The 26,545-nt window shown below is 33.9% G+C and overlaps 1 protein-coding gene across 1 annotated transcript in view; it reads right to left on the reverse strand.

Annotated features, from left to right (window-relative positions):
* Positions 1-26,545, reverse strand: part of YTHDC2 (YTH domain containing 2) — a 92,678-nt gene that overhangs the window by 23,977 nt on the left and 42,156 nt on the right. The window contains exons 17-23 of the mRNA XM_044662327.1: positions 16,471-16,553; positions 11,226-11,331; positions 9,801-9,920; positions 8,043-8,315; positions 3,864-3,990; positions 1,836-2,041; positions 1,234-1,429 (exon numbers count right to left, since the gene is read on the reverse strand). Of these exons, the coding sequence (XP_044518262.1) occupies positions 1,234-1,429; positions 1,836-2,041; positions 3,864-3,990; positions 8,043-8,315; positions 9,801-9,920; positions 11,226-11,331; positions 16,471-16,553 (1,111 nt within the window). The remainder of the gene's footprint in view (positions 1-1,233; positions 1,430-1,835; positions 2,042-3,863; positions 3,991-8,042; positions 8,316-9,800; positions 9,921-11,225; positions 11,332-16,470; positions 16,554-26,545) is intronic.

Here is a 26,545-nt window from a genome sequence, read left to right on the forward strand (position 1 = left end):
AATCATTCAGTGCTAAATGTGTCCAGGGCTTTCCAAATTTTTTTGAATCAAGTATTTATGATGTAGAGTCAAGAGTTAACTTTGTAGGTCATAAGTTTTGATTTCTCTCAGTACTTCCAATATATTTTTCATCCTTATCACATTGTCCCTATTTCTGCCTTTGTAACTGTGGGTTTTAAAATATTGTGGCTGGGGGAACTACATTCCCCAGGTGCCCCGGGGTCCCTCCCCCTTACTTCCTGGTCTTGAATTGGACCAATCCCATGCTAGGGAGGGGCCACATCTTTCTATTTCCGGGCGCAGGATTGGTCTATATAAGGACTAACCTCATGCCAAGGAGGGACCTTTGAATCTGAGATGACTGGGGGGAGAGGGGGAAATTAGTTAATTTCAAGTGGCTAGAGCTCCAGTTTTTTTTCCTTTTAAATAAAGTTTTAGTTAGGTCAGAGAAAGAGTTTATTTTCCTTTATTCATAATGAAGCCATCAACTGTCAAAGTACATGTTTGATTTGCATGGTTACCAATTCTTCATAGAATTATTCTATGACTGTTCTCAGAAACATTCACTGGTGTATAAGTTGAAACTGTTTTCATAGTGGTCTTTCTTCCAATACTTATAAGCACAATAATATGAGATAATATCCCATGAAATGATATTTTTTGTCTTTTCTCCCCCAATAAAAGTCATTCTACCTTTTTTATGGTTTTATTTATTAAAAAATGTTATTGATATGATTCAGTTTTTCTAGTAATGGAAGCTACTCCTTTGGCAATGGACAAAAACCTCACATATAAAGCTAAACTAAAAGTGAGAGATGGTTTAAAAGCTGTGAGATTCTTAACATTTTCTATTCACTATACCAGAGCTCTGCTAATGGCACTGCAGAAGCTGAAAGGCTAAGGGCCATTTTGTATTTTTCTTTATTTAGTTGGTTGCCCTGACGAATAAATTTATCATCAAGTTGGATAACCTAGGAAGGTCCTCAAAAAGTGACTCATTCTTTTGCTGGGATCATATTCAAAACCTTTCTAGTACAATATGACCTGCCAACCAGGAATATATTGTGATGAGAAAACATCAGAATAGCACTTTACAAAGGCAATAAATCTTTACATTATAAGGGGCATTACCTTATACATAATGTTAGTACTGTGTTTGATTTTTCATAATATTGTTATTTTAACAAGAACTTTAAATTACAACTATTTTTATCCAACTCAGCATATATTTACCTCTAAAAGAAGAAGGTTCCTGAAGAGCATTACTTGCCAACCTAGCTGGTCCACAAAATACTGAAACAGTGACAGGTGTCACAGCTGAACAGCATCTGATATTTGCTATTCTATGTGCTCTGGTCATTTCGTCATATATGAGCCAATCAGTGGGGAGTGCTTGAAGAGCTGCTGCTTGGCCGTTAGCTGGAGGAATCTGTTACAATTATAAAAAATAAAATTACATATAATTTTACAAATAAAAATGTGTAATTATAAAACTATAAAAACATTTAACTATTGCTCAGTTTAAGATATTTCAAAATGTGAATGTTTTCTCATGAAATACATACGTATGCTAACATACCCTGTATCCCAATTCTGTAACATAATATTTCATAAGGCTTAAGCAAAGTAAATTTTTTTTTAATTTTAAAACAATCACTCTAGTTCTTTCACTGTCTCTATCAAATTTTCTTTTCCTAGTATTTAATTTCATATGTATAAATGTTTTAATTCAAAAAAACAGAAAATAAAACAATTCTAGGCATTTTTAGATTTTTAAGCTAAATTGGATTTTATTTATTATGCATTCTAAAAGTGGGATCAATAGTATAATTTACCTTTTTATACTGAGGCTGACTGAGAACAGAAGTTGGATGAAATCGTACTTTTTTCTCCTTTGGTCCTGTCAATACTACATTCTCTCTGTCCACATGAACTAAATTAGGATACATTCCTGCCACCAATGCAGCTTTAACCACTGCCCAATTCTCAGAATTTGTGTTAACATCCCGAATGTCACCACCTCCTCGTGCTCTAACAAAACCTAGAACGTAAATGATTCCCAAATTAAAAAAAAAACTTTCTTGCAATAAAAACTGTAACCCATTAAATCAAACATAAGTATACCTGAGTTTATGGAATACCCTCTTCTGAAAAACCTTTAAATAAGGAAAACCATTTCATAATTAATTCTACAAATTTAACAAGTAAAATCACAAAATCTCTGAGATTGTTTCTTAATCTACAAAATGAGCAATTCATCTGAACTGTTTTATTAAATGTTATTATTCTATGATCTCTATAACATTTTTTTGGTCATTCAAGATGAAGGCAAGTAGTTGGGATAAAATGATGTACTGAGATCCCTTTCCATTTCTATTATTTGAAATGTCAGCCCTTGATCAGTAGGTGCAACCAAAATGTGCCACAAATAGACAACTAAACATTTCCCCAGATCAAAGTAAATTAAACATTGGCTACAGTATGAAGTGAAATGTCAAATTTAAAAAAAAATTTTTTTAACTTTTTCCATATTCAACACATTATTAAGCTTCATCCTAAAGCATGCTATCTTTCTTTTGTCTCACCTATAATCTAAAACCTGGTCTTTTCTCTATGTATTTCCCCTCACTGAACTGCAATCCTCAATGACTGTTTCAAAGTAATTACCCTAGGGTGAAATGAAAATTTAAATGTTTTCTAAAAGAAAACAAAAGTATTTTTAAAAAATCTCCACCATGTTTTACTTTGTGGTAACCAGATTCTCAAAGGTTCTACCACAAGAATATAAGTTTTGACAGGTTCTACCATTCTGGAAAGGCTTTAAAGCATTGCCCTAGTAAATGGCTGAATCTGTTATTCAAGAAACACCCTAATTAAATACAGAGAAGTTTATTACTAGAAAGCTGGCCAAGTGATGATTAATTCTTAGGCCATACCAGCCAATGAAAGAGAAAAAAATATAAAATAGTCACTGGTTCAAGACCAGAAGAAAGAAGGAAATATAGCTAAATTAAGGAATAGTTCACAATTTCCCCTTGAAGAAAGGCAAAGAAAGTTGAGTCAGTTTTGCTACCATCCTAAAGGAAATAAATATTATTTTTTACAAAATAGTTGGTTACCTCACATTCTAATGCATATGCAAAAAGACCACCATGAAAATAATTGTAGCTCACATATTTTCAACATGTCTTGCAGAAGGTTAAAGAGTGGAAAAATTCTATGAAGAACTTGATAAGATCTTCCAACTTAAATTAATAAGCACTGAAACTGGAACTACAGTGGTTGAAAAAAGCAAAAATGATTTTAAAGCATGTTTCAAGATGGAATAAGAGAGGACTATACAGAAACTTCAAGTTTTTACTTCAAACACTTTCATCAAGAAAGAACTGGTAGGCACTGGATATAGCAAGCACTAAATAATATCATAAACAAATAATTTTAATAAATAGGAAAAGGCTCATTATTGATGTGGGAATTCTATCTGAATCAGCTGTGTGTGTGAATTTAGACGCTGGACTTATCAGAGCAAAGGCAAGAATTAACAAAAAGTTTGAAAAAATAATCATGAGGAAAAAATATGGAAGGTAAAGATTTAAAAAAATAGAGAGAATACTATATCCCATCATACTAATTTGTGATTAAAAAAGCACAAAGCAAAATGCCACCTTAAAAGCTCTCTTCCAACAAGGTATATTCCACCTAAAAATCAGATCTAGATTCCTTGAAAAATATAATAGAATTAACTGCTCATTGACTTCTCATTACAAACATCAGATGAGGTACAAGAAAATTTATGCTTGCCATAGGTGTGATGTGATGAAAGAAATCCAGTTCAAAGTATAGTAACTACTTTAGAACTTTACCTGATGCTCTAAGCTGACCGAGCAACTGAGTTCTCATGCCTATAATGATTTCCATTGTAGCTTGTGAAAGAAAATTCTTTTCACAAAAAGCTCGTTCCCAGCCATCACTTCGTGCTTTCTGCCATGCCTATAGAAACAATTAAATGATACTTAATGAATATCTACAATGTACAAGGAAGCAATATTTTTGAAAAGTAAGACTTAATTCATCTCACTCTAGTTGTTATTTTTTAATTTTTTCCCCTGATATCTTCCAACCTTTAAAATTTATTATAATCTAATTTAGCCTCCTTGGATGTCTTCAAGAGGAGAGTCTCTTCATGTATGGGTTAATGAGCAAGGCCCTTCTAACTTTCAAATTCTATGACTCTGTGATCCTCTAATTTATCATACAAAGCAAAAGCTCCTCAACTTGCTTATTTATTGTATGAAGAAAAGGGCATTAATAAGGTAAGCATTCTCAAATATGGGAAAGGTCCAGCCATAGTGATTGATACTTGATTCATTCTCTTGCCCTCTTCTTAGGATTGGAGGAATAGCTGATCTTGAATGAAACTTCGAAATCAGATATACTGCAAAAATTTACACCAGCCACCTTAGCTAAGGTAAAAGCCATAACTCTCACTTTCCTTGACAGGAGCTGGAAAGTGAGAACTTTTGTGTACTGCCTATGCAGCAAAGGAAGCTGAAATGAAATAAAGTAGCAGAAAAAGTAGGGAAAGCAAAAAAATGAGAGAATCCTCATTCCCATTCCTTCTTCTTTTCTAACAAGATTCTCCATTTTTGAGGGGACATAAAGAAATTAAGGTAAAAATGCTAACCAGACCATTATTTCAATATCTTGTACTGATACTCTGCCATTCAGTAATTTAATGGCTCCCTGTTATAAGGCTAATAATGACTTGTATATAATAGGCATATATTGAATAAAAATAGCTACTAGCCCCACAAACACCATTTAAGCCCAAAAATTTTTTCATATGGTTCTACTTATTAAGCACTAGATGTATGTGCAATTATTTGGAAATCTTTTTAAGGATTCAGAAAGAATACATACTAGAATTATTTTAATAGAGTACAAGATGTCCAGGTTAGTGGACATTATTATTTTGATTTGAGTCCTTAGTGGCAGAGGAGGATTTTAAATTTGAGTTCTACAATATGAATTCAATGGTCTTTACATACAATATACTTATGATCTTTTTTACTATTTATTACTTCCCTTCATTTCTCATATTTCCTGTTCATTTCCCTGATTCTAAAATTTTAATTTTTTCTCTATCCTTTACCATGGTATTTTTCCTTGCAGAGTACAAGAATCTTTTTTTTAAATTATATTCTTCCTATATTTCTCTGAAGTTCTATTCTACATTAGGCACAGTGCCTAGCACACAGTAAGTCCTTAATAAATGCCTTGTTGTCGATGTCTTTGGATCACAGAAGTTACAAAAATATAAAAATTCTAGTGGATTCTGCTAAATTATAAAGGCTTCAAATATTAGTCTAGCAACAGTTTATATGTCTTTCATCTAAAAACTAGCCTAGCTAAGTTGGAAAGGGTTTATTACTAGAAGATTGAGAGAAAATGATTAATTTTCTAGTTAGAGCTCACAGAGACCATTTACTAAAAGAACATTTGATCTGCATTTAGTGAGGGAGAGCAATATAAATAAAATCACAAATTCTTAAAGTGTTGAAATGCTATTTCTTATATAATATATGCCATACAAGGATATTAGGAGCCAAAAACATAAAATCAAGATATAGGCCTATAAGTAGGTCAAGGATCTGTAGGTTCTCTCTAAAAAAAAAAAAATTAAGTCCTTACCTTCTGTCTTAGAATAGATACTAAGTGTTGGTTCCAAAGCAGAAAAGTGGTAAGTGCTAGACAATTGGATCAAGTGACTTGCCCAGGCTTACACAGCTACCATGTGTAGCCACCTAGTTGTCTCTTTCTCCACCAAACTCCTAAGAAAAAACTAAAACTATTCTCCTGTAAAGTTTTCAGTAATCTTTTAGTTGCTGAATCCAATGACGATCCTGATCGTTCTTGATTTGATGACCTTGTTAAACCCCCTCCTGCTCTCTAATAATTTCATAATTAATATCTAGCTCTTCCTAAGTCTAAATGCAGAATTCAAGCCACTATGCCATACTACTTCTCTAAAGCCTCTGGTATTAGAGCAAAAAAAAAAAGTGTATTCCCCCACTCCAACCTGGTTCTGTTTTGTTGTCTTTTCTTTCTAAACTTTCTCACTATCAGCCCCTTAAGATTCAATTATCATCTCAATGAAAACGACTCCCAAAATCTATAAATTAAGTCTTGATCTTTCTTCTGAAGATTAGTTCCACTTCCACTTGCCACTGAACATCTGAGAAGTTTTCCCATAAATTCAACACGCTCAAAATTAAACTCATTAGCTTTACCCACAAAACCTAATCCTTCTCTAAACTTCCCTATGAAATCTATGGGCACCACCAGCCTTCTAGTAATCTAGATTTATAACCTCATAATCATCCCCTGACTTTGCTTGTTTCTTTATCCCATGTCTCTTGCATCCAGTCCCTAAAAGTTTCACTCTAGTTCAGGCCTCCTACTACTCACTTGGTTTAATATAAGAACTTCTTAACTGGAAGCGTCCTAACCAGCTTGTAGTCTTTTCTCTTTCTAATTCATGTTCCACACAACTGACAAAATAATTTTTCTAAAGTACAGGTCTGGCCATGTCATTTCATTGTGATATGAACCTTCAGTGGTTCCCTATTACCTCTATAATAAAATACAAACTCCTCAATTTGGCATTTGAAACCCTTCATAATCTGACTCCCAGTTTATTTCACATTGTTCTCTTTTATGTAACCCTGTATTCCCATTACACTGGCATACTTTTTGTTCTGTAAATTTAACATTCCATGTCTTTAGCCTATAGGCTTGTTTCTAGAATGGATTTCCTTTTCCCCTCAACCTCTTAAAATATTTGGTGTTCCAAGTTTAGCTTACATGCCAACACCTGTTGTAGGCTTTCCTGCCCTTTCTACTACCTCAATTTTATTATTTTCCCTATCCTCAAATAATCAGGTATGTATTTAGCTTACATCTTTTATGCTCCTAGGAAAATGTAAGCTCATTAGAAGAGTCTGTTTTAGTCTAGAACAGTGGGTACAATGGACTAGGTGGTACAATGGATAGAGCACCAGGATTAGAATCAGGAAGACTCCTCTTCATGAGTTCAAATCCAGCCACAGACACTTACTGGCTTTGTGACTCTGGACAAGTCACTAAACCCTATTTGCCTCAATTTTTCATCTAAAAAATGAACTGGAAAAGGAAATGGCAAATAACTCCAATATCTTTGCCAAGAAAACCCCATAGGGTCATGGAGAGTCAGACATCATGGCTGAAAAATAACTGAACATCAACACCATCTAAGAAAGTGTGTTGGTGCATATCAAATACTAAATAAATGTTTGTTAGATTAAATTGTTGGTTGGCTTGGCCTTGAGGAGGCACCTGAGATTCAGAGAAGTCAAGTGGCATGTCTGTGATCACAGGGCTAGTTAAGTGGCAGAAGTGGAATTCAAACCCTGGTCTTCCTGGATCCAAGAATAACCCTCTAGCCACTATATCATACTATCTCTCTAAGGACTATGATACTAATGTAAAAAAATACATATTAATACTCCTTAATGGACAAGCTATTATTCAAGATATTATTATCCTGTCTTTTAAGATTACTATTACCAAAAAAGGGTAAGATAACAAATGCTTAAATATTTTAAGAGTTGTGATTTCATTAGTACAGGTATTTTCCCTGCATAAATATAGAACACAAAAGCATTTTATACCTTAATAGATAATTTCATACTTTTCTACAGTCAAAAAGATCCATCAACTGTGATGGTCAACCTTCTAGTGATGAATTTTTTGAAATTTAGGTATGTTAGTCCTCAATAGACTTCACTGGGCTCATAATCAAAGTCTCTGCAATTTGCTATAAGAGCTTTTGCTTCACTGATATAACTTCCAAGCACCCAATATGAAGTACAAAGTAGAATTTCAGCAGAATAACATCTAGCAGATATGACTAGATATTTTTGAGATTTTAAATTTTTTCTTCCCCATACTATATACAACTGAAACCTGTAACTTTTCCATAAATTAAATGATAATGACAATACCTGAAAAGCTCTCAGAAGTGCCATATGGTCACTAAAGGTGCCTGCTGTAAAACGTTTCCTACACAGCATGGCTGCACGCTTTTGAGAAGCTTGTGTGGGTAGCACAAAAGGATCTCTATAGGCTAGAGTACAGGCAATGGTAAGGATAGGATCCAGACACTTCAAAACGACAGCACACAAGACCATTTTACCAAGGTGTGGTTCTACTGGCAAGTCAGCCAAATGATATCCAAGCTCAGTCAGATCCTCCCAGGTATCCATGGCATCTATTGTCTAAAGATATGACAAAGCCAAGTTTAAATGATATTAATTGTTATACCCAATGAATCAATCATATTAAAGAAAATAAAATAGTTTTATCACCATTCCATATACCCAGAATGTGAGTTGGAAGGGACCTTTGAGGTCATCTATTCCAGCTCTATAATCAATGCACAGATCTTATCTACAAGATTCCTAACAAGAGCTCCTCAAGTATTTCACCTTGAGTAAAGAGAATCTCATTTCTTTGTAAGGAAACCTATTACTATTTTTGGCATCACTAAGCTTTAAAAAGGTTTTTTCTTTTACTGAGATAAATCTACTTCCTTATAATTGTTATCCAATGGTTCTAGTCTCTCCTCTATAGCTAAGTAGAATTCAGTTTGATTTGAGTTTCCTACATGGCAACCTTTAAATGTTTTAAGACTAATATTACTCCTTTATTTTCTTTTTTTTTTAATTTTTTATTTTACTCCTTTACTTTCTTATCAGAAACATGGCAACTTGCTTCTAAAACACTATATTTATTGAAAATGCAAAATATCGATTTATATTTATTAGTATTAATCATTTTTATTTAAAAATTTTGGGTTTTATTAACCATATGAAAGAATGTTCCAAATCACTAATATAAAAACAAAAGGCAAAGCAAAACAACCTTGAAATTTTACCTATCCAACAAATGAGGAAAGATAATGAAAAATAAACAATCACTGTTGATAGGATAGCATACCCTACAAACACTAGTTTAATGTTGGAAGAGTTATGAATTAGGACAACCACTTAGGAAAAATACAAGGTATATACTATATAGAAATATAGTGTATATACATATACATATGAAGTCATTTTAAAAATGAGAGTGCCTACATATACCAAAATATTTATCACAGTATCTTTTGTCATAGCAAAGAAGGAAAAATAAAGTAGATGCCCACTTATTAGTAAATGGCTAAATAAACTACAGTAAATGAATAAAATGGAACATTATTGTACTATAAGAAATGATAAAGACAAAGAAGTATGGAAAGACTTATATGAACTGATTCAGAGTAAAGCAAGCAGATCCAAGAAAAACAATTTACGTAATGACTACAATAATGTAAATGGAAAGAACTACTACAAAACAATTGAAATTGAATGTTGCAAAATTACAAAGAACAAGCAAAGGCTCAGAGAGATAGGAGAAGACACCTTCTACCCTCAGCTTCTTTACACAGGTAGGAGGTCGATAGGTATGTAACACTATGTTTTCAGATTTTTTTCATTAAATTGATTTTGTCAGTTATCTTTTTCTTCCTTTCTTCTTTTTTAAAAAAGAAATACTCTGTTAATATAGGGCATCTCTTTGGGAGGAGAATATGGTAGGGGTACAGATAAGGAATGTAAGCAATATAAAAACAAAGGATAGTAATAAAATGTATTTTTCAAAAGGCACAGCTTTATTTAAGAGTACGAAAACAATTATAGAATAACTAATATTATTAAGACACTCACCTTGAGCATTTGAACAGCATTTCTAACAATCAAAGCTGGTGGAGGTTCTGGGGCTTTCATAAGAAAGTCAGCAATGGGACAATTAATAGGTGCTAATAGTTTGGTATGTAAACAAAGCTCCTGTAAAATCAAAATCAGCAAACATATTTTGAAAACATTAATAAAGTTATTCTTGAACATTTACTTTTGGAATTTTGCCCACACTCACCAAAGCAATATATGATTTTTTAAAATGAGCTCTAAAATACAAAAATTTTAAACTGTATTTTAAATTAAATTCTAGATTACACCTTATGTAGTGGCTATAAGCACAGAAAAAGCATATTCTACAGAATTTTACAAATGCCTAAAAATAAGTACTGGGTTAACCTGCCAGGATGGAAGTGGGTCTTTATAAGATCCTATTTCTTACAATACTGAAGTAGCAAGCACTGATAACACAAAAAATAACCTAGTACACTAGAAGCTAGGGAGCCAATGTATTCTGCCATCATATCATAAAAACTAACAAAGCTTTTTCAACTTGAAATGACTGTTTATTTTCTAAAATAAATGAAAACATAAGAGAATCATAAAGAAATGAGCTTGGGAAATATGCTAATGAAGGGCTGTACATAAAGTATTTCTTGTAAACTGAAGTATCATTAAAATTTACTACTAATATAATTAACTTTAAAAGAACCTTTAGGGGGCACCTGGGTGGCTCAGTGGATTGAGAATCAGGCCTAGAGACGGGAGGTCCTAGTGTGACCCTGGGCAAGTCACCTGACCCCCACTGCCTACCCTTACCACTCTTCTGCCTTGGAGCCAATACACAGTATTGACTCTAAGATGGAAAGTAAGGGTTGAAAATAAAATTAAAAAAAAGAAAGAAAGAAATCTTCCCCCAAACTGGAACAATATGATTAACCTCCATTGCCTAGCCCATACCACTCTTCTGCCTTAGAATCAATACAAGATGGAAGGTAAGGGTTTATTTAAAAAATAATAATAATAAAATAAAAGAACCTTTAAAAGATGAATTTTCTTTTTGTATACAAATAAAACTCTAAAACATTTGCTTTGTAAGTTTAGAATTTCTGTGATTGTTTTCTTAAAATTCACATGGGTATGTTCAGAAAAAAGGAGGAGGGTTGGGCGTGGGGCTAGCAACCCCACCCTGTAAAAACTACATCTGCTAAAGAAACTGCAACCAAAGTAGGGGCAGCTGGGCTAGCTCAGTGGATTGAGAGCCAGGCCTAGAGACAAAAGGTCCTAGGTTCAAATCCGGGCTCAGACACTTCCCAGCTGGGTGACCCTGAGCGACTGCGTGACCCATTGCCTACTGGTTGTGGCCCTATGCTCCTAGAATGGAGTCCCAGGATAAAAAAAAAATGTTCAGAATTAATAAATTCTATTGTTCAAAGTTTTCAATCAAATTCCCACCTGCAGTGGCATTCTCAGAAGTTCTGGTGTCTGAAATTCCAACATATTCTGAAATCGAAGTCTGCTGAATAGACGAAAACAGATTCCAGGTCTACAACGCCCCGCTCTTGGGAAGAAAATATTAAACTGAGATTTGAGTATACAAATATGTGTAAGTTCAAGACAATAAAAAACAAAAAAACCTGTCCTTTAATGATATAAATATGAGACCTAAAGTGGTTTATGACTTTTTAAATAAATATTTCCTATGTAAATTATATTTACCAGTTAGATCTTTTCAATTAAAAAACATATTTCCTAATGAAATTAAAAACTCATATTCAAGATCACTTGACTTCTCTGGGCATCATTTTCCTAATCAGTAAATGTTAAATTGAAGATTACTTTAATTTAGTAATTAAAATAGTTCAATTCAATTACTCAATACTTTACTGGATGACTTGACTTCACTTTCTCATCTGTAAAACAGAATAGTCTCTAAGATTCAATTCAATTTAATTCAGTAATGATACATCTCAGAATAAGCTGAGGCTGTCCAAGTAAGCCAAGTACAACAAAAGAGATATGTTGCAATATATTGGGAGAAAAAAAGAAGGATCAAAAAATAGTTAGGACCTTTGCTTGGGGTAGTTGGAACAATAATAACTGACCACAGAGAAAGTAGATTTGCTGAGTTCTCATTTTTGTTTCCTCTGCAAGGAAAAATTAAACTTTACATTGGAAATGGTAGAACTGAAATTACTAAGAAAATGGATATCCAATTCATGTAAGAAAAAGAGTACCTAATTATCCTTGATGACTTCTAATTATTTAACCCAGATCAATTACATCCTTCAGTACTGAAAGAACAGGTAGATCTCACTGCTAAACTACTATTAGTTATATTTCAAAAATCATGGGAACATGGAAAGAAACCATGAGATTTAGAGAAGGACAAATGTCTGGACTTTCAAAAGATGGTCTTTAATATTCTGGTTTTAGGACAATGTCCAAAGAAAGGCAACTAAATTGGGACTTGAGCCCATGTCATATAAAGTTTTACTGAAAGAATTAGACATAGATAAGAAAATACTCCAAGGACATATAATAGCCATAAGCATATATTTTTCTAATTAAACTGTCAGTAATTAACTTTTGTTAAGTTAGCTAATATTTGCAAGAAAAAAATCATCTTTGCCTTGAGAACCCAAAATTGAAAACGCACAAGGTCAAAGAAAAAAACAGTGCAAGAAGCCAGAGAGAAAGAGTTGAAATATAGTAAGGATCATAAAAGGATAAGCTTCAATTCCTATAGAGTAAAGTAAATCCTAGAATACCACATAAAAGGGAAAAGAAAAAAGGCTTATAGTTAAGAAAAACTTATCTTGCAACACTAAGTATAATCCTATTGGAAGAGAAAAAAATGGACTTTTTGTTAAAAAAAAGAATTTTTAAGCATTGCTAAAAAAAAGACTAAATCTGGATCTAATCTTTGAAACAAAAACACGAGACCAAGACAAACTCAGAAAGGTATGAGTATTCAGAAGGGGATAAATGATGATCAAATGCTGGCAGAGAAGACAAAGGTATTTGTTCAAAATCCCAAGGGTCATGAAGAGAATAAAGTCAAACACAAAGTTTAAAGGTGGAGTTCTATTTTTGTTGTTTTTAAGAGAGCAAAGAAAAGGAGGGGAAAAGTCAATAAAACAATAGGGAAGAAATAAGGAAGGGGAAGCAATTTAACTCTTACTCGTAATTGGGATAGTATTTATGAAGTGTCTATTCTGAGCTAGGTACTGTGCTAAATGTGGTATTACAAAGAAAAGCAAAAAACAAAATATCAGGCCTAGTTCTCAAGGAGTTTTTATAAACAGAGTAAAAAATTATGGGGGCAGAATTAGGAAATAATCTCATGAGCTATTTGGGCAAAGAAAGGTTGAAAACACACACAAGTTTTGCTGTGAGGAAGAAAAGAAGCATGAAAAATGAGTAGGAAAATAGGAATTTAAGACAAAGGATAGGTCCAGGAATTCAAAACAAATTTCAACTACAGAAAGGGGGGGGGGGGTCAAATGATAAGAGTATAAATATCAGTGAATAGGCCTAAGCTGAATGAAGAAAGGAGGAAGAGGGGAACAGAATGAAACCACTTTAATTATGGATTACTAATGTCAATCTCATTTTATGCCTTTCTCCATCTTTTGCTCTTTGCAAAGTAGTGGTAGGGGAGGCAAAGAAGGGACAAAAACTATGAGGACATGATGGAAGGAAAAACATAATTAACAATCATAACCACAAACTTATCCATAAAATGGAAGAAGGCAGCAGAAAAGATATTAGAAAGCAGATTCCAACAATATGCTGTTTACAAAAACAAATTTAAAGTATAAAGATGCACAACAAATTCAATTGAGGGGCTGGAACAGAATTTAACATACTTGCTTGCAGAGGGAGCAATTGTGATCTCAGACAAGGAAATAGTAAAAATGGACATGGTTAAAAAAGAGATTAAAAACAAAAAAGCTACATTATGCTTAAAGATGGAAGAGATAATAAAATATTATCAATATATGGAATATACAAACTGAATGGCATATCATTTAAGTACTTATAGGAAAAGCCAATCAAACCATAGGGAGAAATATACAGCAAATTCATAATAACTGAGGACCTTGGCATGTTCCACTAAGAAAGAGATGAATTTAGTAAAAAGAAATAAAAAAAAAGAAGGAAGCCAAGTTCTTTTTAAAAATTAGATATGTTATTTCATAGGCAATTACTAAATGAAGATCAGTGAATAGTATCTTCTTATCCTTTCTACTTTCCCCAAATCTGAAAAAAAAATGTATTCTTTCTGGTCAAGATCAACTCCTTAATAATTGCACTTGATCCTATCCCCTCCTATTTTATCCAGCAGAATACAGCCTAACTCATTCCCCATATCTCTCAAATATCCAAGTTCTCTCTATCTAATAGTTTGTTTCATATTGCTTTTAAATATATTCATGTCTTCCCCATCTTTAAAAAAACTTCACTGGACTGTACCACATTCTCAAGCTATGTTGCAAAATTTCTAACTGCAGAAATGCTAATAAGGGAAACAAAGTCTCAGGTTCCAAGCCAAAAAGAAATAGGTTTATTGAGAAAAGGCCTATCTCACAATAAAGCCAGACTTCTGGTCAAAACCAAAATAACCAGAGCCTTGTAAGACATCTTTCTTTATACCACAAAGAATATCATAACTAATATCAAGTTAAAAATAATCCAAGACCTTGTTAAAAATAGAGAGATGCAGCATTGGCTGAAACAGTCAGAAAGTACTTCTCAATGGTAGAAGAAGTCACTTGATGATGACTTGAAGCGGGGAGTGGGGGAGCCTAAATCCTACTTTCTAAGATCAAAACACAAGTTCAGGATCATAATTGCTAAGGGTGCATGACATAGCAAGTTTAAGGCTAAAACTGAGGCCTATTCTAACAGTTATTAACTAAGCTAAGGCTACATTTCTATTACTAAAACAATTATAAAATGCTACCAAAATCATAAAGAATATCATATTACAAGTTCACTTATGCTAACATGATTAACTATCCTAGAATTACAATATTGATTAATTTAGTACCACTTATGCTAACATGATTAATTATCCTAGAATTACAATACTGATTAATTCAGTACTAATTGCTAACCTAACAATTTGATCCTCATATAAGGGTAGAGGATTTCACACTCACAGCTTATTGTCTTATGCCTCCCTTCCCTTTCTTAATCATACTCCTTGAAAAATTCATCTACCCACATTGCCAATCCTTTGCAATTGGATCATCTCTTCCCTTCTAATTAGTATCACTGACTCAAGTCTCATACTACTCCAATTCTTCCTTCTCCTGTACTTTATGATCTAACCAAACTGGCCTCCCTCTTCCTCATATATGACACCTCATATCTCAAGTCTCTAAAACTTTGTAATGACTGTACCACTGAGGCTGGAAAAACACTTTGGGTGGGGGGCATGGTTGTGAAGGGTTTTAAAAGCTAACCTTAGAAGATATTTCATATAAGAACTAATAGGAAAAGTCCCTGGAATAGAAGGAGTAGGGCATTTCCTGTTCAGATTCAGTTAAGGAAAATCATGTTGATAAGCAGTTTGTAGGATGTACTAGAGTAGTGAAAGACCTGGGACAGAGAAACTAATTAAGAGGCTACTGAAATATTCCAAGTAAGAGATGATAAGGATCTGAACTCTGGTGATAAAAGGGCTTTATGAATAGAGAAAAGTGGTTAGTGGTTTGATGTGAGAGATATTATAAAAGTTGAAACAGTAGTGTATGGTACTTTCATGTATAGGATAAGAGGTATGAAGGAGAAAGAGAGATTAAGATTAAGTAACTGGGAACTGGAAGAATGGTGGTATCTTTGACTGAAATTCTATTTTTAGCATAATGAAAGATGTCTCCAGAACATGCATTCTGAAATGTTCAATAAACAATTGATGATATCAGATTGAATATACAGCTCTGGGACTCATCAAAATAGAGACAAACTGAGGTAATTAAGAGAGTAAAAGGAATAAGAGAAAAAGACTTAGGACAAAGACTTGGGGACATCCCACCATTAGGGGGTATAATAGGTGTGGTTCAGCAAAGGAGACTAAGAGGGAGCAGACAGGCAGGATGAGAACTAAAAGAAGAAAGTCTTTATACATATTTATATATCTTTTGTGGAAGACTTACATGAAAAAGAATCACATAGAATGAGAAGGCATAGAAATGTTTCAATCTAGATCAGTGAAGAAAGGAATTATTGCTATAATGATTTTATTCTTGAGCTAAGAGAAAGTTAAGAGTTTATCGAATCTATGGATTCTTAAACCTTGGGGTCATGAATTTTCTGATAACTGTATTATTTCAATATAATGATTTCCTCAGTGATCCTATGTATTTTGTTTAATGTATTTAAAAACATTATCCTAAGAATGAGTCCATAAGCTTCATAGAATGATAAAGGGATCCATGACACAAAAAGGTTAAAAATCTTAATCTAGTCCAATGCTCTAATTTTATATACATGTAAAAACTGAGGCACAGAGAGCCAAAGTAAAGCACAATGTCAAAAAAAAGAGTGAATGGCAAAATGGAATTTCAAAATGATTACAAAATATTACATTTTTATTACCTTTCACATCCAAGTTTCAACATCAATTTTAATATTAAGATGCAAAATTGATAATTTAAATTTAATAAAATACACATTAGATACACATTACCTGCCTTTTCTTTGGATAGCACTGGCTTTTGAAATCCAAACCATTTTTAACATCGTAACATAATTCAGGGCATCGAAGGATTTCTGCAATTAAAATTTTTAAAAATAAAAATGTTTTAAAAAGGAATAGTAAAAAGTTGTATAACTATATTTTAACGCATATTCCTTACTATCTCTCGATTAGAAACAGTATTGGAAGGGAGTAAAATGTAATAAATAATCCAAAATTCTTTCCCAGTGAGCAACATTGTGAAAAATTCAACTCGGGAGAAACCAGTTATACAGCTAAATTGCTTGCTACTCTATTTCGGTGAATTTTCTTATGATTACTGCATAATGTTCTAGCCTAACAAATCTCCTTTCTAAATGTACATTTTATCTGGATTATATCTTCCCTGGAAGCATAGGGAAAAAGGCCTGAGGATATGGTTAATGTTTATTTGAAATATTTTTCTTAGTGACTAGGACATACTAGGAAGAACAATTGTTAACCAGATCTATTCCCTAGAATTCCCCAGAATCTCTTCTAGTCTTTGTTAGGCTTCTAGTGCAATGAATGAACATAAGACATAAAAGCAAACAGGATAAGAAAATTAAAACACAGCAAACACTATTCCACACAGATTATAAACTTTCAAAGTGCCCTAAATTAAAATTAATTACAGGAATTCTGGGAAGATGGCAACTTAGATGCAGCAATAGTCCAAATCTCTGAAAACCCTTCCACACCTATCAAAAACAAAGTGCTTCGAGGGGACAGAAAACCAAATCTAACAGGACAGAGCTGGGGGACCCACCTACTGTAGTCAACTTAAAAAGTACGCCAAAAAAAGCCTGAATTCTTGAACTCTCAGGTTCAAGGGAAAGGAAGAAAAAGAACCCAGGACCCCTCCCCCACACCTATAGTGCTGAGTCTCCTTCAGTCCCTGGAATCTCTAGGCAGACAAGGGCACTAGTCTGGAGGGAGTGCCTTGCTAGCAGAGCTGTGCCAGGCTCAGGGCATTGAACACAGAAGGTAGGGAGGCAGCTGGAAGAGAAGCACAGAGAGGGCAGCCTAATCTCAGCCAAAGAAAAGAGCTCCATCTTGTGCCCCACCCTTCTCAAAGTTTTGGCCTCAGGGCATATCCAGCTCCAAAAATCAACTCAGCCCTGGCTTAATCTTATCAATAGGGCTGATAAGAAGCCTACAGGAGGCCAGGGAAGCTCAATCTCCAATACCCCCCCCCCCACTAACTCCACTGAGAGCCTTGCTGACTAAGCTCCAAGGGGAAGGCTGCAACTACTAGAGCAGTGGTTCCCAAACTTTTTTGGCCTACCGCCCCCTTTCCAGAAAAAAATATTACTCAGCACCCCTGGGAATTAATTTTTTTAAAAATTTTAATAGCAATTAATAGGAAAGATAAATGCACCTGTGGCCATTACCGCCTCCCTGGATCGCTGCAGCACTCACGGGGGAGAGGGGGGAGGGCAACTTTGGGAATCACTGCACTAGAGAATAACCTGATAACAGGATGGGAAGCCCAGCTCCTACTAGCCTCCACACCTTCACATATATACTCAACCTCTGCAGCCAGCTGGGAAAGATCTGACCTCAGGGCTCATTAATACCATCAGCCTAACCTAGTCAATCAGCAGAGCTAAGAATCAGCCCCTTCAGGCCAGAATAGCCCAAATCCACAGATCCAGCAAATAATAAAAGGAGCAAGATTACAACCAATTACAGGGGGCGGAAAAGGGAACAAATCTGAGTAAGCAACAGAAAAATAAAAAAAAAATTACAATCAACAGCTTCTATCCACGTAATGAACAAAGAGCAAATGGAATAGGGGAAGTCCAAGGAACACCAAGAAAAATATACAGAAACTCCAGTGAATTGGACACAAGTTTTAGAAGAACTCAAAATACAATTAAAAAACAATTAAGAGAGGCTAACGACAATTGGGAAAAGAAAATAAGTCATCTGGAAACAGAAAATAGTGTCTTGAGAGCCAGAATAATCAGCTTGAAAAAGAGGCAAAGAAGGTGAAAGATGACCAACAAAGAAAATCAGACCAAAAGGAGAAGGATGACCAAAAAGCCAGGGATGAAATTCAGTCTTTAAAAATTGGAATCCAACAAGTAGAAGCAAATTATTTCACAAGGCAACAAGAATCTATAAAATAAAATCAAAAGAATGAAAAAATTGAGGAAAATGTGAAATACCTCATTGACAAAAACCACAGGTCTTGAAAACAGATTGAAGAGAGACCATTTAAGAAATATTGGACTACCAAAAGATCGTGACAAAAGAAAAAGCCAGGACATCATTCTATAGGAAGTGATCCAAGAAAACTGCCCTGACATTCTCAAACAAGAGGGAAAAGTAGAGATTGAAAGAATCCATACAACACTCCTACATTTATTTAATTCCCAATTGACAATGCCCAGGAATGTTATAGCCAAATTCAAGAACTACCAGACCAAGGAAAAAATATTACAAGCTGCTAAAAAGAAGTCATTCAGATACCATGGAGCCACAGTTAGGATAACAAAGGCTGCATCTATAGTGAAGAACTGAAAGGCCTGGAATATGATATTCTGGAAAGTAAGGGAACTGGGTCTACAACCAAGAATCAACTACCCAGCAAAACTGACTATATTCTTACAGAGGAAAGTATGGTCATTTAATAAAATACAAGACTTCCAAGCATTCATAAAAAAAGACCAGACTTAAAAATAAAATTTTATGTTCAAACACAGAACTCAAGAGAATCAGAAAGGGGAAAGAAAAAAACAAAACAAAACTTTTTTTTAAGGGACCCAGTAAGTTCAAATGATTTATATTTCCATAAGTAAAGATGATATTGGTAGCTCTTAAAAATTGCTATTGTCACCAGGGTAGCTAAAATAAGTATTCTTACAGGGAATAGTGACAAACTGTATAGGATGAAATGTCAAGATATATATACATATGCATAAATAAATATAAAACTAGAGGTAAAAAAAAAGAGGATAATACTAAGAGAAATGGAAAAAAGGACAAAATGGGGCAAATTTATATTTCATAAAGAAGCTCATGGCAGGAGTGGGGAGGGGGGGGGAAGTACCCTTGGTTGGAGATAGGAAATACTTAATTCTTACATGCACTGAAATTGAATAAAAAGAGAAGAACAATCAGATCCATTAGGGCAGAGAATTGATGTGTGCCCTATAAAGAAGTATATGGATAGCAAACGGACTGGTGGGGAGGGAAGCAATACTAGGGAGGGAGAGTGTATGGGGTAGCTTAAAAAGAACCTAAAGAAAAATAAGAGGGGAATAAGTAGGGAGGTGGGGAGAAGGTGTAGTAAAATAAGGGTGGGGATTTAGGAGGACTTATTAAAAACAAACTACTGGTTTAAAAGGAAAAAGCAAAAGAAGAAAGGGCAGAACAATGAGAGGATATCAAAATGTTGAGGAATACACAGGTGGAAATCATGACTCTGAATGTGAATGGGATGAACTCACCCATAAAACAGAAGCAAATAGCAGAGTGGATTAGAAACCAAAATCCTACCATACAGTGTCTATAAGAAACACACATGAGGTAGGTAGACATACACAGGGTAAAGGTAAAAGGTTGGAGCAAAATCTATTGGGCATCAACTGAGAAAAAGAAGGCAGGAGTTACAATCATGATATCTGACAAAGCCAAAGTAAAAATGGATCTAGTTAAAAGATAGGATAGGTAATTACATCCTTATCAAAGGCAGTATAAACAATGAAGAAATATCAGTACTCCACATGTATGCACCAAACAGTATAACTTCCAAATTTCTAAAGGACAAGCTAGTGGAACTCAAGGATGAAATAGATAGCAAAACTATACTAGTGGGGGCCTCAACCTTCCCCTATCAGATCTAGATAAATCAAACCAAAAAATAAATAAGAAAGAGATAAGAGAGGTGAATGAAACCCTAGAAAAATTAGAGTTAATAGATATATGGAGAAAAATAAATAGGGACAAAAAGGAATATACCTTCTTTTCAGCAGCACATGGTACATTCACAAAGATTGACCATGTACTACAGCATAAAAACATGGCAAACAAGTGCAAAAGGGCAAAAATAATAAATGCAACCTTTTCAGATCATAATGCAATAAAAATAATAATTAATAAGAATACATGGAGGGGCAGCTGGGTAGCTCAGTGGAGTGAGAGTCAGGCCTAGAGACAGGAGGTCCTAGGTTCAAACCCGGCCTCAGCCACTTCCCAGCTGTGTGACCCTGGGCAAGTCACTTGACCCCCATTGCCCACCCTTACCAATCTTCCACCTATGAGACAATACACCGAAGTACAAGGGTTAAAAAAAAAATTAAAAATAAAAAAAAAAAGAATACATGGACAGGCAAACCAAAAATTAATTGGAAATTAAACAATATGATTCTCCAAAATTAGTTAAAGAACAAATCATAGAAACAATTAATAATTTCATTGAAGACAATGACAATGATGAGATATCCTATCAATATTTATGGGATGCAGCCAAAGCATTACACAGGGGAAATTTATATCCTTGAGTGCATATAGTAGCAAATTAGGGAGGACAGAGGTTAATGAGTTGGGCATACAATTAAAAAACTAGAAAATGAACAAACTAAAAATCCCCAGATGAAAACTAAATTAGAGATCCTAAAAATTAAAGGAAAAGTTAATAAAATTGAAAGTAAAAGAACTATTGAATTAAAAAATAAGACTAAAAGCTGGTACTTTGAAAAAAACAAATAAAATAGACAAAGTACTGCTTGATCTAATAAAATAAAATAAAAAGTAAAGAAGAAAACCAAATCAACAGTATCAAAGATTGAAAGGGAGATCTCACCTCTAATGAAGAGGAAATTAAGGCAATCATTTAAAAATATTTTGCCCAATTATATGGCAATAAATATGGCAATCTAGGTGATATGGATGAATATGTACAAAAATATAAATTGCCTAAATTAACAGAAGAAGAAATAGAATACTTAAATAATCCCATATCAGAAAAAGAAATTGAACAAGCCATTAAAGAACTCCCTAAGAAAAAATCACCAAATGGATTCACAAGGGAATTCTATCTAACGCTCAAAGAATAACTAATCCCAATTCTATTTGACATAATAAGCAGAGAAGGAATTCTATAAAATTCCTTTTATGACACAAACATAGTACTGATTCCAAAGCCAGGCAGACCAAACACAGAGAAAGAAAACTAGAGACCAATCTCCTTAATGAACATAGATGCAAAAATCTGAAATAGAATACTAGCAAAAAGACTCCAGCAAGTGATCACAAGGATTATTCATTATGATCAGGTGGGATTTATACCAGGAATGCAAGGATGGTTCAACATTAGGAAAACCATCCATATAATTAATCTTATCAACAAGCAAACCAATAAAAATCACATGATTATCTCAATAGATGCAGAAAAAGCCTTTGACAAAATACAACACCCATTCCTATTGAAAACACTAGAAAGTATAGGAATTGAAGGGCCTTTCCTAAAAATAATAAACAGTCTATATCTAAAACCATCAGCAAGCATCATCTACAATGGGAATAAATTAGAAGTCTTCCCAATGAGATCAGGAGTGAAACAAGGATGCATATTATCACCTCTATTATTTAACAGTGTACTAGAAACACCAGCAATAGCAATTAGAGAAGAAAAAGAAATTGAAGGTATTAAAATAGGCAATGAGGAGACAAAGCTATCACTCTTTATAGATGATATGATGGTCTATTTAAAGAATCCTAGAGAATCAACTAAAAAGCTAAAATCAACAATTTTAGCAAAGTTGCAGGATACAAAATAAACCCACACAAATCATAAGCATTCTTATATATTTCCAACACAACTCAGCAGTAGATTTAGAAAGAGAAACACCATTTAAAATCACTGTAGACAATATAAAATAATTAGGAATCTATTTGCCAAGACAAACACAGGAATTATATGAACACAACTACAAAACATTTTCCACACAATTAAAACTAGATCTAAACAATTGGAAAAAACATTAATTGTTCATGGGTAGGACAAGCTAACATAAAAATGACAATCCTACCCAAATTAATTTACTTATTCAGTGCCATACCTATCAAATTACCAAGAAACTGTTTTACTGAGTTAGTTAGAAAAAACTATAACAAAGTTCATTTGGAAGAACAAAAGATCAAGAATACCAAGGGAAATAATGAAAAAAAAATGTGGAGGAGGGCCTAACTACCATATCTTAAACTGTACTATAAAGCAGTAGTCATCAAAACAATATGGTACTGGTTAAGAGACAGAAGGGAGGATCAATGGAATAGACTTGGGGAAAATAACCTCAGCAAGACAGCATATGATAAACTCCCCCCCCCAAAAAAACCCCAATCTTTTGGGACAAGAATCCACTATTTGACAAAAACTGCTGGGAAAATTGGAAAACAATATGGGAGAGATTAGGTTTAGATCAACATCTCACACCCTACATCAAGATAAATTCAGAATGGGTGGAATGACTTGAATATAAAGAAGGAAACTATAAGTAAATTAGGTGAACATAGAATACTTTACCTGTCAGATCTCTGGGAAAGGAGAGATTTTAAGACCAAGCAAGAGTTAGAAAATATTACAAAATGTAAAATAAATAATTTTGATTACATTAAATTAAAAAGGTTTTGTACAAACAGAACCAATGCAATCAAAATTAGAAGGGAAATAGATTGGGAAAAAATCTTTATAACAAAAGCCTCTGACAAAGGTCTAATTACTCAGATTTATAAGGAGCCAAATCAATTATACAAAATATCAAACCATTCCTCCAATTGATAAATGGGCAAGGGACATAAATTGGCAATTTTCAGATAAAGAAATCAAAACTATCAATAAGCACATGAAAAAGTGTTCTAAATCTCTTATAATTAGAGAAATGCAATTTAAAACAACTCTGAGGTACCACCTCACACCCAGCAGATAGGCTATCATGACAGCAAAGAAAAGTAATAAACGTTGGAGGGCAGGTGGCAAAATTGGGACATTAATGCATTGCTGGGCAATTTAGAACTATGCTCAAAGGGCTTTAAAAGACTGTCTGCCTTTTGATCCAGGCATACCACTACTGGCATACCCCAAAGAGATCATAATGAAAAAGACTTGTACAAAAATATTTATAGCCACGCTCTTTGTGGTGGCAAAAAATTGGAAAATGAGGGGATGCCCTTCGATTGGGGAATGGCTGAACAAATTGTGGTATCTGTTGGTGATGGAATATTATCATGCTATAAGGAATAATTAACTGAACAAACTCCATATGAATTAGAATGACCTACAGGAATTGATGCAGAACCAGGAAAACCATATACACAGAGATTGATACACTGTGGTACAATCAAATGTAATGGGCTAGCAGCAATGCAATAATCCAGGACAATTATGAGGGACTTATGAGAAAGAACACTATTCACATCCAGAGAAAGAACTGAGAAAGTAGAAACACAGAAGAAAAACAACTGCTTTATCACATGAGTCAATAGGGACATGATTGGGGATGTAGACTCTAAGCAATCATCCTAATGCAAATATTAATAATATGGAAACAGGTCTTGATCAATGGCATATATCAAACCCAGTGGAACTACTCATTGGCTATGGGGGGCAAAGAACATGAATTATGTAACCATGGGAAAATATTCTAAATCAATTAATTAAATAAAATTTTTCAATTCAAAAAAATAAAATAAAATCAATTACAGAGGTGCAAACTATTTCCAAAACCTGCTCATGGTAATACAGCTAGTCTGAGGTTATATTTGAACTTATGTCTTCCTGATTAAAGGCCCAGCATTCTACCCATTCTGCCACCTAACTGCCCCTAATTGGATTCAAAAGACCAAAGTTTGTATCCTATGGCACTTTACCAAAAGAGAAAAGCATCTAGCCTCCACTCCCTTCCGTTCCACTTCACTTAAGACCTCACAGAGGTTTCGGACTTCTCTAAAAAATGTTCATCTCCTTTAGATCATAAGCCCCAAGATGGAAAGAATCATGTTTATCTTTATCTCTAGATTTCCCTCACAATCTAACAGAATATTCAGTACACATTAGACATTTGGTGAATTGAATTTGCTGAATGTATATAAAGTACTCTATGACCAAAATTTCATAAAAATGTAACCTATCATCAATTTTACTTCAACCCGCCTATGGCTTGCTCTGTTTTTCCTATATATAACATTTTATATACAAAAAGGGTAAAAGTTTATATAATATAGATTAAGTCCAATTTTTTAAAAAGGCATTGTTTATGTAACATACAACAGAATAAAACATTTTTCACTCGTCCACTTCAGGAACAGAATTATATTATCAATACATCATATCAAAATAGTAGTCTATTTTTTTTTGTTTTTTGTTTTTTTAAACCCTTAACTTCTGTGTATTGACTTATAGGTGGAAGAGTGGCAAGGGTAGGCAATGGGGGTCAAGTGACTTGCCCAGGGTCACACAGCTGGGAAGTGTCTGAGGCCAGATTTGAACCTAGGACCTCCTGTCTCTAGGCCTGGCTCTCAATCCACTGAGCTACCCAGCTGCCCCGTCAAAATAGTAGTCTTTAAACCAGAGCATCTAAAATTTTCTCAACTAATTTTTCAAAATTTTCTTAACTTGCACAACAAACTAGTAGTGTGTTTACTTAGTCAAGAGTTGTCCCCCATTTGATCAATATTTAAATTTAAGTTATGCTTAATAGTGTTGATGCTTTATATTAAAGTTGAACTAAAATTCATATTTTGGATAATCAGCTATCATTAAGTTCGATAGGTCTTTCACCTCCACTATAAAATCTTCTCACTATTTTGCTACATAGACAAATTGCTTCAATTTAACTGTTTTACAAGAGCTCACTAAACGCTGGGAAAATGGGCATTGTTCTTTTTGTCCATGTTGATTGACTAAATCATTATGCAAAAGGTTCAAGGGCGAATCTTTGCTTTTATATGCTGTTAACTAGTCTTTCATTTTTCCCTTGCAGTACTATAATTATTGTGTCTATAACATACTAGGATAGTTTTAATAGTTTGGGTTGATTTAATAATAATTGTTTGGTTGTTTATTAGGTCAACTGTTAGGTCAAAATGGTCAGAATTAACTGAAATCTTGTAGGTATAAGCTAAATGCTTTAAGTTAAGCTATATTTTGCTATTCCTAGTGCACTTTCCAGTAAACTTACCATGTTACGACTTTTCTCCTCTTTTGGTAGTAATATTAATAATTTTGATAAATTGTATCTAGGAGGGTGACGGGCAGCAAGTGTGTGCCCTATTGCCTATTTATTTCAATTAAGCTCTCTCTTCTTAATTTACTACTAAATCCTCCTTCGAGCACTTTAGTTTCATAAAGTGATTCATTGTTCTCTAATGTAGAGAATATAGCCCATTTCTTTCCGCTTCGTATGCTATTATACCTTGACCTAACATTTTTATGGAAATATAATTTTGCTTACTGTTTGTTTGGCTCTTTTATGGTAGACTGACAATGGCAGTATATAGGCTGTATTGGCAAGAAAGGGATGGGTTTATTGGAATTTATCGATTACAGAAGAGGTTCTTTTAGGGCACTGCCAAATCCTTTGAGTTTTAAGCAATGTCTAGTAGTTCTCTGGCAAATAATTTTGTTATCTAACTATTTAAGTTTATGGCTAAGCATAGTGGCGTATCCCATCCCAGTCTGTGTCTTAGCTGTTGTGTGGTCAGCATAATTAAAGTAATTTTAATTGCTTATTTTAGAACTAGAGCATATTACAGTTTAGTTAACTTTATTTGAGATATAGCTTAAACATGCTTTATGTTGAAATTCCATTAATTTGGGTTAATTGTATGACTGTGGTGACTGGCACAAAATTTACCAACCCTAAGTAATTATGATTTAGTCAAACTTATAGTTTAACATTAGTTATGTTCTGTGGGGGTATGATTGAGCAAGGTGTAGTAGGCTACTAATAGTGTGCCTGATACTAGCTCCTCTTGTCTGATATTAATAGTTTTAAGGGTATTCTCACTGGACAGCAGAAACTTGCATGTGTAGATCTAA

Source organism: Gracilinanus agilis, chromosome 1, assembly GCF_016433145.1.
Source record: "Gracilinanus agilis isolate LMUSP501 chromosome 1, AgileGrace, whole genome shotgun sequence".
NCBI lineage: Eukaryota > Metazoa > Chordata > Mammalia > Didelphimorphia > Didelphidae > Gracilinanus > Gracilinanus agilis.